The sequence below is a fragment of the Muntiacus reevesi genome, chromosome 1 (assembly GCF_963930625.1).
Source record: "Muntiacus reevesi chromosome 1, mMunRee1.1, whole genome shotgun sequence".
NCBI classification, from domain to species: domain Eukaryota; kingdom Metazoa; phylum Chordata; class Mammalia; order Artiodactyla; family Cervidae; genus Muntiacus; species Muntiacus reevesi.
Genome location: NC_089249.1, coordinates 256,960,028 through 256,976,790, shown reverse-complemented (window position 1 = coordinate 256,976,790; position 16,763 = coordinate 256,960,028). Strand labels below are relative to the sequence as shown.

The 16,763-nt window shown below is 41.2% G+C and overlaps 1 protein-coding gene across 1 annotated transcript in view; it reads right to left on the bottom strand.

Annotated features, from left to right (window-relative positions):
• The window catches only part of TENM2 (teneurin transmembrane protein 2), a 1,359,342-nt gene that overhangs the window by 68,736 nt on the left and 1,273,843 nt on the right, over positions 1-16,763 (bottom strand). The window contains exons 21-23 of the mRNA XM_065919048.1: positions 15,903-16,170; positions 5,503-5,646; positions 4,606-4,855 (exon numbers count right to left, since the gene is read on the bottom strand). Coding sequence (XP_065775120.1) covers positions 4,606-4,855; positions 5,503-5,646; positions 15,903-16,170 — 662 coding nt within the window. The remainder of the gene's footprint in view (positions 1-4,605; positions 4,856-5,502; positions 5,647-15,902; positions 16,171-16,763) is intronic.

The window sequence follows — 16,763 nt, the reverse complement described above, 5'->3', positions numbered from 1 at the left end:
TTGAAAGCAGTGCCAAGAACTGTCTAAAATTTTGTGGGAATATTGTTGTCATTGTTACTCTGGGTAGGTGCTACGTTATATTTTGTTTTCTGATCTCCATGTTTATACCCTGTCTACACAGAGAAAGCATTTCCCCTCTGAGTACAATCTCATTCTCCCTAACTTTCTATGTTGGCATTAAGCAGGGTCTGTTGGAGGTGAACTCTCAGGCAAAGTTGGCCTTTGGTGAAGCCTCTGTTCAATCTCTGCTGCCCTTACCCACTCTCCTAGGTTCCTATTTTCTTGCATCTCTTCCCTCTGCAGCACTCATACACCTGGGCAGGACAATCCCCTCCCCTAAACATCTTCCCTAGTGCAATGATGCTTCTGACCCATCCCATCAGTATCATTAGAATCTCAGCATGGGAAAGTGTTTTAGTTGGAAAAAAGCATAGCTCATATCACAATATAATCTAATAAAGGGAAAAAGAGAAAAAGCTTAGAATTGCAAACATGAAGGAAAGTGTGAGATTCTTATGTTTATGGAAAGGGGCCAAGTCAAGAAAAGGCAGACAGATACTGTTCCATCCGTTATCATTTCCTGCCTCATACTGGGGTTCAGGTCTGGAGATATTCTCAAACAGGGAAGATAGGAAAGTCTCTTTGTTGATAGAACTTCACCTCAAAATGTGAATGACTGACAGATACACTCTATTCCACAGGGCTTGGGTTTTCTAAGAACCATCTGAAGAGGATAATTGTTGTAAGAAGGGAAATGGGCTCCCAGAGGCAGGTTATCAGGCTTTCTTGGGGATGTGGGTATTGAAAATGTCTTGAATGCTGGTGGTATTAGAGCAGGCAGGTGATAACTGGTTTACATAAGAAGAAGGCTTCTTCCAGCATCAATTTTTCAAGTGGGTAGAACTCTGCCCTACATGTTTGGGATAGGCAAAGGACAAAGTGAGGGAGAAGGAGCGTGAACAGTGAAATAAAATTAGGGTTTGGAGGCTCAGCTCTGGGACAGGCACCAACTCCCAAAATTGGATCATTCGGCTGCCAACTCACAATGGAGAAAAGACAGAAGCACGACAGGTCTCTCCCCATCCCCCCCTCCCTTTGCTGGTTACTGTTTTGAAGAGAGGGGATTGACAGCCCTTTGTTTTCAGGTATGTGGTGGGAAGCAAAGAAGAATCAAACCAGTGTTCTTGTTAAAGCTTAACTTCTAATCGTCTGGATACCTGGCTGATGAAATAAGAGCAAGTCTAAAGGTGGTTACAAAGGAAAAAAAAAATCACACAGCTGTCAAGGGAAATTGACAGTTACACTCCCTCCAGCTGTCTTCAGTGTTACCACGTGGGCCCTTAACTTGTACCATTGATGTTGTGGCCCCTGCAACTTGAGAGATGTGGAATCAGGGGCAAACTCCAACCAAAGAGAGGATGCTGGGCTTTATCCACTTTAACTCAAGGAGCACGTCTCGAGCCCCTCCTGCGGGCCAGGCACCTCTCTGGGCATCAAGGGGCAAAGATGTCAAAGGTGCTGACTCTACAGACATTCACACCCCGGGGCCCTATAGACTGGCAGAAATAGCTGAAAAACATGATAGTCTCATGGTGTCACCTTTGTGGGAAATGAGAGTTAAATGGCTCAGGGGAGACCAGGCTTCACGGAAGAGGAGGCCTTCAAACTCCACTTCTAAAGGGGGACCTGAAGCGGGAGACGAGGCGGAGAAGGTATTTTAAGTGGAGCGAGCAGCACGAGTCAAGGTGTGGAGGCGGGGAAGTGGCAGGCAGGTGCTGACGGGGCTCTGAGCAGGAAGAGCAGGGACAAAGGAGCAGGAGCCAGACGTGGAGGGTGACAAACGCCAGATGCGGACATGCAGCCCCTCCGAACAGGCCCAGCGCTCTCTCCGCTGCCTGCCCTGCCTCCTTTCCTGGCTCCCCACTGCCCACGGGATGCCCACCAAGATGTTCTACTAGAATAACATGGGAATAAACAACTTGGGAAAGGCACCCGGTCGGGGAGCGCTAAGAAAGTCTCATTGTCAGCGTGACCTTCTGAAGATTATCCAGACTCTTCCATTTTGCCTCCCCCTTCCTCTTACTGTTTATCTTTTGGTCATTATACCCTCTACCCCATGTCACTCCCCACCCCCACCCACTGTGTTTCTGTGATGGTTGGTTGTTGGCTCTTCTAGAACACTCAGCTTGAATTGCTTTTCCTCTCTCAGGTGCCCATATCTTGTCCTCGAACAGGTGCTCTTTAAGCCTGGGTTTCATCCCCTTTGGGACACAGCTCAGGGTCTGGCTCACCCTTATGCTCAGTAAACACCTCCAGGATCCCCGATCATTGTATTGCTGAGGCCGTCATCTTCTTGGGGTATAGCTGGGTTGTATTCTCTTCTTCTACCCACTCCCCACACTGTGCCTGGCACATTCTCAGCATCCCAGAACACCAGCAACACTTGCTGGTGCTCAGAGCACTGACCTCCCTCTCAGAAAGATCTCAGAGACACAAAAGGCAAGGGCAGCCTGTGGCTTCTTCCAAGTCCTTCACTTGGCAGCTGAGGCTGCCTCAGAAAATACCACCAACCACTTGGCTGCTCAGATCAAAATCTTAGCAAGACCTTTGATTCTTTCCTCTCTCTCTGGTTCTCCCCACCCCAATTTCTGAAAATAGTCTATTGACATTTCCTATGAAATTTACCCTGAAAATGTATCTCAACTGGAAGCTCCCCATCTCCCTGGCTGCCACTATAGGCAATGTCACCATCACTCGAATCCTGAAACAGGGCTACAGCCTCCCTATTGTCTCAAACTCCTACAGTCCATTCCTCACCTGATAGCCAGAGTCATCTGTAAAAAAATGCAAATCAGATCATGTCAGCTCCACCCATCTTCCTACTTCCTACCTCCCATGGCTGTGCATTGCATAACGAAAAAGAATGTGAAAAAGTGTCTATACGTATGTATAACTGAACCACACTGCTATACAGCAGAAATGAATACAACATGGTACATCACCTATCTTCAATAATATAAATAAAGAAGAATATGATCCACACGTGTAGACATGGTCATTCCGATCTTGAAGCACTGGTCCCCTATCTACCTCTCTGCTCTCCTCTGAGACACTCTCCCCTGAGTTCTCCACCCTCCTGGATTTCTATCAATCCCATAAATAAGCAGGTTATTTGCTGATACTGGGACTTTTGCACAATGTTTCTGTGTCTGGGATATTCTTCCCTGGTACTCCACATGGCTATCCTCATCATTCATATCCCACCTCACGAATCACCTAATACAAGCGGTTTTTCTGCATACTTTATCTTATGTAGCTTTCTTCTTCCTCCTCCCCATCATCACAGTCCCTATTTCTCACCCTGTTAGAGTTTCCTTAGAGCACTGAAGGCCACTTGAAGAACTTTTTAAAATTTGTCCACATGATTTAGTTTGAAGTTCCCTATCAGACCAACACCTTTGGCCGCCTGATGTGAAGAGCAGACACATTGGAAAAGACCCTGATGCTGGGAAAGACTTAAGGCAGGAGGAGAAGGGGGCGACAGAGGATGAGATGGTTGGATGGCATCACTGACTCAGTGGACATGATTTTGAGCACTCTGGGAGATGATGAAGGACAGGAAAGCCTGGCATGCTGCAGTCCATGGGGTCGCAAAGAGTCGGACACAACTTACTGACTGAACAACAACAGACCACCAACGTGACAGCTAGGGCTTTTCCTTTCCATGTTTTTTCCCCTGCTTCACCAGACAGTCCTGTACATGGTATATATTCACCAAGTATTTGTTGAATGAATTTTCTCCCTCGTTTATAGACTGCATTTCTCCCTTTACTTCTAGATGGATTCCTCTCTAGGTTTGAGGACTGGAATCAACTTTCCCAAAAAGAGAATTTCAAAGAGCTTTTGTCCAGAACAGAGACCTGGACTTTAGACTCAGGAGGAATCCCCTAGGGTGGCTGGAAGTTACCTAGCAAGGCCTATGCAGTAATTCTAAGTCAGATCTTAATAAATGTGCAAAGATCTAGAAAATTCACAGAGAGCTAGCACACAGAAGTGCTCAATAGAAGTGTCTGAATTAATGAATGAACGTTAGTGGTTCTCAAACTTCGATGCATATCAGAATTTTGTACAGAGCCTGTCAAAGAGAGACACCTTGATGCTGCTCTAGACTTACTGAACAAATTCTCTGGGGGTGGGCTCTGGAAATCTGTATTTTTAAGACGTGCCACTTTAGAAACCAGGGAAATGGACCATCAGCTTAGAGTAGTGGTTCTTTCACTGTTAGGTATGTATCAGATTCTCTCGTGGAGGTTTTATAAAATATATCCACCCAGGTCCCACCCCCAGCACAATGTCTGAAGGTTTTCGCCTTTGCCATAAGGCAGGTGTCAACAACTGTATTAAATACATGAGTAGTGTTTTATCTCTATACCGAGGATTTCCCCCGATCCTTATCTGATCCCAGGTCTGGGTTATCAAACCTCAGCCCATCACACCGAATGTGTGTCCTCTGGAGAACCCCACATGTGTCCACCATTTACCCAGGGAAGTTTTGTAGCAGTGGGAGCCATAGAGTAAAAGCAGGTTTTCCATGCCGTCACTTACCGTAACTCCAAGATGCTGGTCACGTTTCGAGAGGGAAAGATGCGCCGGATATAATTGAAGTCACCCACGAAGAGGCTCCCGTCGACTCCAACAGCCAGGGCGACTGGGGCGAGCAGCTTGTTGCCTTCAGCAAGGCCGTTGCAGCTGGGACAGGAGATGCTCCGGCGACGGCCGTTGCCCATGATGCTGGTGATGATGGCGGGCTGCTGGGTCAGGAACTGGTTCTCCCCAGTGCCTTTGTGCAGGATTCCTGGGCGGGGTGGGGGGGGGCAGTAAATTGGAATGGTTACGAGCCCTCCGGGGTGGACATGTCTATCAACTTACTGAGGATGGGTGGAAGTGACAAAGGGAAGAGAAACAGTAGGAAACGTCAACTGTGCGGAGGTCCCCAATTTCCTCACAACGCTGAAAGCACTGTAACGGGATGGGTAAACCCCAAGGCCACGGTCCAGGGTAAGAAAACATTTGCAGAGATAATTGAAGAAGACTTGTGGGGGATACTAAGATGGATGGTCTGGGAAAACCAGCTCAACAGTGTTTGACATTTAAAAGGAGAAGGTGGAAAAACCTATGAGTATTTTGGGCACTTGATGAAAAATAGATGCAGGAAGGGGATGGTGCTTTCGCTTAAATGTCAAGGCTGGAGAGAAGGTTCCAGAGGCAAGACTAGGTTGTATGCAAGAAAAGGAGATGTGCTCACAAACCACTTTTTTTTTTTGATGTAGGCCATTTTTAAAGCCTATTGAATTTGTTATAACATTGCTTCTGTTTTATGTCTTTTTTTTTTTTTTTTTGGCACCAAGGCATGTTGGATCTTAGCTCCCTGACCAGGGAACTGAGTGTGCATTGGAAGGTGAAGTCTTAACCATCGGATCGCCAGGGAAGTCTCCCACATACCACTTTTAACGTTGAGGATGTGGTGTTTGTCCAGGGACCAGCCACCGAGGTTGGAAGGGTCCAGCTCAAATCCCTGAAGGAGGGCTGTCCTTTTCTCCCACAGGATGAGACTGGGGCAGGTCTCATATTCAAAGCCAACTGAAACTGAAAGATACAAGGGGGTGGGGCAGAGCGGGAGAAGAGAGAGTTTACTTGATTACTCCAGAGTCCTCCAGCAGGAATAAGAAACTTGTGCTCACGGTAATACAGATTCAGTTCAAAAAACTCACTCAAGGAGGCAGGCTGATTGCTTTTCTCCTTGTGATTCCATACAATATTAAATTCAAATCTCAAGCTGAACTCAACCTTGAAACTTTACACAGTAGTTGTCTGTGGGGATGGAAGGACCTTTCCAATGAACAGCCGGCTTTTCAAAAATGACCCCAGTGATGGAGAGGGAAGAGATGAATCATTTAAAAACTGAATACAACGCTCCTTTAGAGATGGACAGGAGACCGTTTCCCTCAGCCTGCTGCTCGCGGCATGCGTTCGCTATATTCTGCGTTATTTATTTCCACTCACTAGGAGAAAGACCTATGGAAGCTTTGAGGCTCATTTATAAGGAGATTCTGGAGGCAACAGCTTGTGTTAGTTAAGGCACTTTGTACATTCACTCAGGATTCCAGAGGGTTCCAAGTGAGGCAGGCACGGGGACACAGCCTGCCAATTATGTGGCAGTGCAGTGGGGAAGAGAATCCAAAAACTATAAAAATCCTGCACTTGTCACATGGACAAATAGGAGGGAGGGGCGGGAGATGAAGGACTTGAGTCCCAATTCTGTTACAGCTCACACTTCCTCGTGGTTCCATTTTCCCCATGTGTAAAACACAGCAAGTGAAGCTTCAATTTCTGAGAGATGTCGTGAGGATAGATGAGACAGAACGCTGAGATGCCATACATTTTTAATTGGAACGCTGCTTTAGAAATATGAGGCATTGTTATTATTGCTGTTCCTACTACATTAAATTCTTAACTATGTGTATCACCTTTGGGGATTCTCCTCTGCTTCTTTTAAATCCTGAGATATAGGAGTGTCGAGATGAACGAAAGATACATTTTATCTTTTAAAAAAAAGCTCCATGTATTTCCTGGCTTGTCCTCTGAAAATTCTAAGAAACAATGACCCACTCAGTAGCAAAGAGAATTGCTAGTGCTTGGTCTGTGGCCTTGAAATATTATTTCTCATTAACAGGAATCAGGGCTCCTTGAAGACATGGCTGGGGCAAGAAATGAACAATAGAAGACCAGGCCATTTTTTCAGACCAGATAGGAAGGAAACAAAATCTACTAGGGCAATGGCAAAAGACTTTGGGAATCAGCTTGAAGAGGCTTCCGTTGACCAAAGATGAGACAATCTGACTATTAGGAAAGACAACTTCAATGGATATATTAAGAGGTATTTCATCTTGTGAGTTTATAATGGTATTTAAAAAATGGATTTGCCACTGGTAGAGGATATTAGAGAGCCAACTTACAATGTTGAAAACTGGTAAACAAAGGGTAAGAATCAAGCATTTATCTTATTTAAACTGTGCTTCAAATAACAAAGTAGCCAATGAAAAAGTATCTCTATAGGAAAGTATTCTAGCTAGTAAATAATAAAGAAGCAATGACATTATTAGAATATCATTTTGCAATCCCTAATGACCTAATGAATCTAGGTAATTAGCATTTCAATGCTGCAGAAAGCATAAAAGAATAGACAAGCTGACACTAGTCACCTCCTGATAGAGGTAAATTTAACCAAGGAGGCAAAAGATCTATACACTGAAAAGTCCAAGAAATTGATGAAAGAGACTGGAGAAGACACAAATAAATGGAGAGAGACTCCATGCTCATGGATTAGAAGGATTAATATTCTACAATGTCCATACAACACAAAGCAAAGTACAGATTCACTGTAATCCCAATCAGTATTCCAGTGGTATTTTTCACATAAATAGAACAAATGTTCTTAAAATATGCATGGAACCACAAAACCCTGAACAGGCAAAGCAATCTTGAAAAGAAGAACAAAGCTAGAGGCACCACACGCCCAGATTTCAAACTATATTACAAAACTATATTTATCAAAACAGCATGGTGTTGTCATAAAAACAGACATAAAAATCAGTGGAATAGAAATATAGAGTCCAGAAATAAACCTAAGCATACACAGTCAACTAATTTTGATGAAGGAGCCAAGAATATTTCAGTGGGCAAAGGACACTCTCTTCAATAAGTGGGCTGGGAAAGTTGGACAGTCACATGCAGAAAAAAAAAGAAACTGTACCACTCTATACTATTCATAAAAATTAACTCAAATGAATTAAAAGGCCCCAAACCCATAAAACTCCTAGAAGAAAACACAGGCAGTAAGCTCCTTAACATCAGTCATGGCAATGATTCTTTGAATTTGACAGCCAAAGGAAAGGCAACAAAAGCAAAAAAGAGCAAGTGGGACTCCATCAGACTAAAAAGCTTCTGCACAGCAAAGGAAACCATCCATAAAATGAAAAGGGAAAATATTTGTAAATCATATATCTGATAACAGGTTAGTGTCCAAAGTATATAAAGAACTAGCACCTTTTGGCAACCAAAAGCCAAAACCCCAATTAAAAAAATGGGCAAAGGAACTTAACGGACATCTATCAGAAGACATACATAAGGCCAACACTACATGAAAAGATTCTCAGTATCACTAACTTCCAGGGAACTGCAAATTAAACCCACAATGTGATATTACCTCACACCTGTCAGAATGGCTATCATCAAAAAGAATACAAATGACAAATGTTGGTGAGGATGTGAAGAGGAACCCTTGTGCACGACTGGTAGCAATGTAAACTGGTATAGCCATGGAAAACAGTATGGAGGTTTCTCAAAAAATTAAAATAGAACTACCATGTGACCCAGCAATGCCACTTTTCGGTATTTACCTGGAGAAAACAAAAACATTACATTGTAGCATTATTTACAATAACTAAGATACAGAAACAACTAAGGTGTCCATCAACAAATGGATGGATAAAGATGATGAGGTATACAATCAATGAAATATTATTCAGCCATGTAAAAGAATGAAATCTTGCCATTTGTGACAACACAAATGAACCTTGAGGGCATTATGTTAAGTGAAATATGTGAGACAAAGAAAGACATATACTGTATAATCTCACCTATATGTGGATCTAAAAATATGTGTAAATAGGAATATTACTTGCTCTAAATGCCTTAATGCTTTATTGTGATAAATAGTACAGTTCTTTTTGTGAGATCTAACTAATCTTTTTAAAGTGTTTATGGAGTAAAGATGATCATAAGCAGAATAAAAAATTAAAAACAAGCAAAAAACCAAGATCATGGACAGGTAACAAATTGGTGTCTGCCAGAGGCAAGGGCTGAAAGGTGGACCAAACAGGTGAAGGAAATAAAAATATAGAAACTTTCAGTTAAAAAATAAATGAGTCATGGGGATGTGAGGTACAGCATGGTGACTATAGTTGCTGATACTGTATTGCATATTTGAAAGTTGCTGAGAGACTAGATCTTAAAAGTTCTCATCACCAGAAAAAATTTTGTATCTAAGTATGGCAACAGATGTTCACTAGACTTATTTCAGTCATCATTTTGCAATATATACAAATATTGAATCATTATGTTATACACTTCTTATATGTCAATTATATTTCAAAAAAGTTGGTATAGATAAAAAATCAAACCTGTACCCAGGAAACCTCCAGGTTTAGCTATCGATTTACAGGAGATACAGAACAGTGGAATATGTTAAACAGTCACAGGTGTGCAATTAGAAAACAAACCAGACTATGAGAAATACTACAGGCAAACAACAGTTTCTTCAACAAATACATCATAAAACAAAAATGAACTAGAAGTGAAAGGAAAAACCATACTTTAAAATAACTGAAGAGAAATCAACCAATTGCACAAGGCAGATCTCATAGTACGCACAGGGAAATATCTATAGTAATTACACAAAAGAACATGATAAATAAGTCAAAGCAACTAATATCAAAGACAGCAAAAAAACAAAGAAGGAACAATGGTTATCAAAAAAGCTAGAAAACAGAGGCTAAAATGACAATGCTAAGTCCCTACCTGCCAATAACTTATTTAAATGTAAACATTACAGTCTCCAATCAGAAGACATGAAATGGCCATGTGAACAAATCAAACAAACAAGATTCAATGATATAACGCCTAATATAGGCTTAAGGCGGAGAAGACAATGGCACCCCACTCCAGTACTCTTGCCTGGAAAAATCCCATGGACGGAGGAGCCTGGTAGTCTACAGTCCATGGGGTCGCGAAGAGTTGGACACAACTGAGTGACTTCACTTTCACGCATTGGAGAAGGAAATGGCAACCCACTCCAGTGTTCTTGCCTGGAGAATCCCAGGGACGGGGGAGCCTGGTGGGCTGCAGTCTATGGGGTCGCACGGAGTCGGACATGACTGAAGTGACTTAGCATAGCATAGCATAGGCTTAAGGACCCATATAGACTGAGAATGAAGGGATGGAAAAAGACATTTCAACCTTTCAAGCAAGTGGTAAACCTCCCTACACTGCCTCAAGCAAGGGTAGCTATATTTATATCAGATGAAATAGATTTTAAACTAAAAATGTTCAAAAGAGACAAAGGTGATCATTATACAATTGTAAAGCAGTCAATACATTGAGAATATATAACAATTATAAATATTTGTTCACCCAACATTGCAGCATCTAATCATATAAAGCACAACTAATAAAGCTAAAAGGAGAAATAATACAGTAAAGTTAGGGATTTAATATCCCACTCTCAAAAATGGATAGATCACCCAGACAGAAAATCATAAAGGGGACAGTTGATTTGAACAATACTACAGAGCAAATGGACCTATCACACATAGAACATTCTATCCAACAACACCAGAATACACATTTCTTCTCAAGGGTACAAGGAACATTTTAGGTCACATGTTAGGCCACAAAACAAGTGTTAGCAAATTCAGGAAGATTAAAATCATACCAAGTATCTTCTAACCACAATGGCATGAACCTAGAAACCAATACCAAGAAAACTGGAAAATTTAAAAATACATGGAAAATTAAAAAACGCTCTCCTGAATAACCAACAGATCAAAGAAGAAATTAAAGGGGAAATAAAAAGAGACAGATTAAAATGGAAACACAAATACCAGAACTTCTAGGATGCATTAAAAGCAGTACTAAGAGGAAAGTTCACAACAGTAAACACCTACATTAAGAAGGATCCCAAATAAACAACATAATTCTATGTCTTAAGGAATTAGAAAAAGAACAAACTGAGTCCAAAGTTAGCAGAATGAAGGAACAAATAAAGACTAGTGTATAAATGAATAAACTAGAAAGCAGAAAAACAATAGAAAAGATTAGCCAAACCAAGTGTCAGTTCTTTGAAAAGATAAACAAAACTGAGAAATCTTTAATAAGACTAACTATGGAAAAAAGAGAAAGGACTCAAATCAACAAAATTAAAAATGAAGGACACATTATACTTTATACTACAGTAATACAACGGATCATAAGAAGCTCCTCTGAATAACTACATACCAATAAACGGAACAATCTGGAAGAATTGGAAAAATTCTTAAAGGCATAACTTATCAAGACCGCATTGGGAAGAAATAGAAAATCCGAACAACCAATTACTAGTAAAGAGATTGAATCAGTAATCAAAAATCTCCCAGTGAAGAGAGGCTTAGGACCAGATGGTCTCACTGGTGAATTTCTCTAAACACTTCATGAAGAATAAACAGCAATCCTGTTCATATTGGAAACAATCAGAGTGTCCAATGATGGATGAATGAATAAAGAAATGGCAATGTATACACACACATAAAATGTAGTATATGTGTAAATACACAATATTACTGAGTCGTAAAGAACTACATAGGAGTTCTTTATAGTAGGAAATCCTTAATAGTAGGAAATCCTACTATTTGCAATAACATGGATGGAACTTGAAGGCATTATGCTAAGTGAAATAAGTCAGACAGAAAAAGACACTGTATGATCTCACTTATATATGGAACGTAAAAACAAAATGAAACAAACTAATAGAAAAGGATCAGACTCGAGGTTCCCAGAGGCAGAGAGTGGGGAAAAGGGAAATTGGATGAAGATGGTAAAAAGGTACAAATTTCCAGATATAAGATAAATAAGTACTAGAAAGAAAGCAAAGAAGTACTAGGAACGTAATGTATAACAAGATGACTGTTGTTAACACTGCAGTATGATACACAGGAAAGTCGTTGAGACAGTAAATCCTATGAGTTCTCATCATAAAAAGAAAAAATTTCCCCTTTTCTTCCCTTTTTTGCTGTATCTTTATGAGAAGATAAATGTTAGCTGAATCTACTGTGTTAATCATTTCACAATATAAGTAAATCAAATTATCATACTATATGTCTTATATAGTAATGTATGTCAATTATTTCCAAAACTGAGGAAAAAATCCAGAGATGAAAGGGAAAATCATTGATTTAAATTTTTTAAGAGAACTCAGCTATTCCCTTCTTGGTATTTATCCAGAGAACACTAAGACATTAATTCAAAAAGATATATGCACCTCTATATTTATTGCAGTATTTACAATAGTTAAGATATAGAAACAATCTAAGTGCCCATTGGTGGATAAGTGAATAAATAAACTGTGGCACATATAGACAGTGGAAATACTACTTAGGCATAAAAAGAATGAAATCCTGCCATCTGTGACAACATGGATGGATTTTGAAGGTACCACGCTAAGTGAAACCAATCAGAAAGAGAAAGACAAGATTCTGAATGGTTTCACTCATATGTGGAGTATGAAAAAAAAAAAAAATGAAGAAACACAATAAAGCAAAAACAAAAGCAAAGATACTGATATCAGACTAGCGGTTCCCAGAGGGGAAGGGAGTTGAGGATGGGTCAAATGGGTGAAGGGGATCAATGGCATGGTGATAGGTGGTAACAAGATTTGTGGTGGTGATCATTTTGTAATGTGTACAGAAGGTAAGTAATAATGCTGTATATCTGAAGCATATATAACAAAAAGAAGAAACCAACCAGTTACAAACAGTGGATCTTGTGTGGATTCTGATTCAAGCAAACAAAGTACGTCTATTTTCAGATACTCATAAGGCAATTGAAATATTGAATGATGATTGGCTGTTTGATATAAAGAAATTCTTCTGTTTCTTTGTTGCAATGATGATGTTGTTATGCTTTCAAAGTGCTTTTTAGAGATACATTCTGATATATTATGAATGAAATGATATGATGTCTGGGACTTGCTTTAGAAAAATACAGGCGGCAGAGGAGTGGTTGAAGGTAAGGAAGAAACAAGAGTCAATGAGATGTGTTGATAAAGGTAGAAATTGGAGTACATGGGGTGTGTTATAGTATTCAGACTATTTTTTGATGTTAGCTATCATTTTGATATTGGTTAAAGCCTGACATACTATTTATTAAATTAGCCACTGTTGACAATAAATGCACTGGTTACTCCAATAACTTATTACTGTTCTGAAGAATAGCAAGGAGAGATAAGAAAGCCTTCCGCAGTGATCAATGCAAAGAAATAGAGGAAAACAACAGAACAGGAAAGACGAGAGATCTCTTCAAGAAAATTAGAGATATCAAGGGATCATTTCATGCAAAGATGAGTACAATAAAGGACAGAAATGGTATGGACCTAACAGAAGCAGAAGATATTAAGAAGAGGTGGCAAGAATATACAGAAGAACTATAAAAAAAGGATCTTTATAATCCAGATAACCACGATGTGATCACTCACCTAGAGCCAGACATCCTGGAATGCGAAGTCAAGTGGGCCTTAGGAAGCATCACTACGAACAAAGCTAGTGGAGGTGATGGATTCTGGTTGAGCTATTTCAAATCCTAAAAGATGATGCTGTGAAAGTGCTGCACTCAATATGCCAGCAAATTTGGAAAACTCAGCAGTGGCCACAGGACTGGGAAAGGTCCGTTTTCATTCCAATACTAAAGAAAGGCAATGCCAAAGAATGCTCAAGCTATCACATAATTGCACTCAACTCACACACTAGCAAAATAATGCTCAAAATCCTCCAAGCCAGGCTTCGACAGTACGTGAACTATGAACTTCCATATGTTCAAGCTGGATTTTGAAAAGGCAGAGGAACCAGAGATCAAATTGCCAACATCTGCTGGATCACCAAAAAAGCAAGAGAGTTCCAGAAAAACATCTACTTGTGCTTTATTGACTACACCAAAGCCTTTGACTGTGTGGATCACAACACACTGTGGAGAATTATTCAAGAGATGGGAATACCAGACCTGCCTGACCTGCCTCCTGAGAAATCTGTATGCAGGTCAAGAAGCAACAGTTAGAACTGGACATGGAACAACAGACTGGTTCCAAATCGGGAAAGGAGTATGTCAAGGCTGTATATTGTCACCCTGCTTATTTAACTTATATGCAGAGTACATCATGAGAAATTCTGAGCTGGATGGAGCACAAGCTGGAATCAAGATTGCCAGGAGAAACATCAATAACCTCAGACACTCAGATAACACCACCCTTATGGCAGAAAGCAAAGAAGAACTAAATAGCCTCTTGATGAAAGTGAAAGAGAAGAGTGAAAAAGTTGGCTTAAAACTCAGCATTCAGAAAACTAAGATAATGGCATCTGGTCCCATCACTTTATGGCAGGTAGGTGGGGAAACAATGGAAACAGTGAGAGACACTTAATTTTGGGGGGCTCCAAAATCACTGCAGATGGTGACTGCAGCCATGAAATTAAAAGGCACTTACTCCTTGGAAGGAAAGCTATGACCAAGTTAGACAGCATATTAAAAAGCAGAGACATTACTTTACCAACAAAGGTCCATCTAGTTAAAGCTATGGCTTTTCCAGCAGTCATGTATGGATGTGAGAGTTGGACTACACAAAGAAAGCTGAGCACCGAAGAATTGATGCTTTTGAACTGCGGTGGTGGAGAAGACTCTTGAGAGTCCCTTGGACTGCAAGGAGATCCAACCAGTTAATCTTAAAGGAAATCAGTCCTGAATATTCATTGGAAGGACTGATGCTGAAGCTGAAACTCTAGTACTTCGACCACCTAATGCGAAGAACCAACTCATTTGTTAAAACCTTGATGGTGGGAAAGATTGAAGGTGGGAGGAGAAGGGGATGACAGAAGATGAGATGGTTGGATGGTATGGCTGACATGATGGACATGAGTTTCAATAGGTTCCAGGAGTTGGTGATGGACAGGGAAGCCTAGCGTGCTGCAGTCCGTGGGGTCACAAAGAGTAGGACACGACTGAGCGACTGAACTGAACTGAACTACTCACTGAGGAAGCAGACCACAAGAGCTATATTCTGAGCATGGGTAACCTCCTAGTTGTGTGTCTTTAGGTAGCTTGCTTACCTTGTCCTCCTGTTCCATCTAGACAATGAGGATTATGAGAGTGCCTTCTTGACACTGTTAGTGAGTGGTCACCCAAGACAAAAGATTTAGCACAGAGCTCTGCACAAAGGGAGTGTCTGATAAACAATGGAGGCCAGTTACAGTGAACATTTCTGAGTTTGCTGGTTTCTTATTTTGGTAAACTTATTGCAGTTTGAAAATCACAAGCCTATTAGTGAAGAATACACAGGATTCAGGATTTTAATTAATCCCAGACAGCTTTCTACAAGTAAGAAAATATACTGGGTAGGTTGATATGAACCCACAGCTCACAATTCTTCAAAGACTGATAACTGTAGGACCTTTCTCTCATCGTGGTCTTTCTTAAGTAGGAAATCACATGATTCCTTCAGAGGTAAAGCCTGGAACAGAGTGTGGGGCTTTCAGATGCCCTCTCGCTCCATCCTCTGGTCTTCCAGGTGTGCTCTGTGGCCCTCTGGAACACAATCCAGCCCCTGCCCACCTCTCTCCCCATCTCACACAGTCGCCCTGTCCACTACATTCCAGCCACGCTGGCCTAATTTTTGTCTTTCAAAAAGAGCTCTTCTTTTTGTTACAGGGTTCCTTTCCCTTCAAGTCTCTGTTTAAATGTCACCTGCTGAGGAACCTCCTCTGAACACCCACTCATGGTTGCCCCTTCTTCCCAGTATACATCACTTATTTTTGTTTTCATATTAGTACATTTCACTGCTTGAAATTTTCATGCCAGTATATGTTTATCATCTCGCTACCCGACTAGTATAGAAGGTCCGTGGAAGATGACTCTTGTCTGTCTTATGGACCACTGCACACCTAAGTACTGGAATAGTGCTTGGCACATACTAGGAATTCAACAAATACCTGTCAATTTAATGCATGCCTAAATCTAAGAATCAATAAGGGGTTGAAACTGAAACATACCAACAGCATCAGAGAGTCCATAGACCCTTTGGCCGTAGGCATCTGTCTTATCCCAGATGAAGGTGTAGGCCAGGTTGGGAGAGGCCTGGAATGATTTTTGGAAGAGGTGCCCCTCTACAGCTACCATGAGATGAACCTTGATGAGATTTAGGGGCACCGTGGATTGGGTCATGGTGATCTTCAGCAGTGACTTGTAGCCTGCGGTCCTGGAGCTCAGGTAGCGAAGCTTCACGGTGGAACCAGGGAGCTCAATTTCTTCATGAAGAACCTGGAGGAGAGGAAACTGGTAGAAACGGTGCATCAAACACACCCCAGTAGCTAGGCTGCTTGCAACCCACAGCTACCTGTCTGCTATCAGCCTCACCAAAGCATCCCACCTTACAGGGGTGGGGTGTCAGAACCACTTCCCATGGCTGAGGAGAGAGAAAAAAACCAACAACCACAACTTTACCCTGCACGATGGAACGAAGGGGCTGAGGTTATGATTTTTGGATTAATAATTATTCTTGGTCACCGTTGTGTTTCTTTTTAAAACCACATTGTTGGCAAAAGATGTAAATAAGAACAGCAGGCTTTATTGCTAGTTGCATGCAAGGAGGCCACAAGAGGCTGTAATTATATGAACCTGCAACTTCCACTGACAATTGGTATAAAGCAACGGGGAAGCAATAATGTAATATGCCCTCTGTCGTAACACCGATGTAGATCATTAAAGCACCTCTTATCATGTATCTCTGTGACTAACAGGAATAAAAAGCAATTTGCAGGTGGCGTGCACATATGTGTATCGTTTTTATTCTATTAAAAGCTCCAGTGACTGCCAAAGTCTTGAACAACTATCTGGAAACATCTGGAATGTCC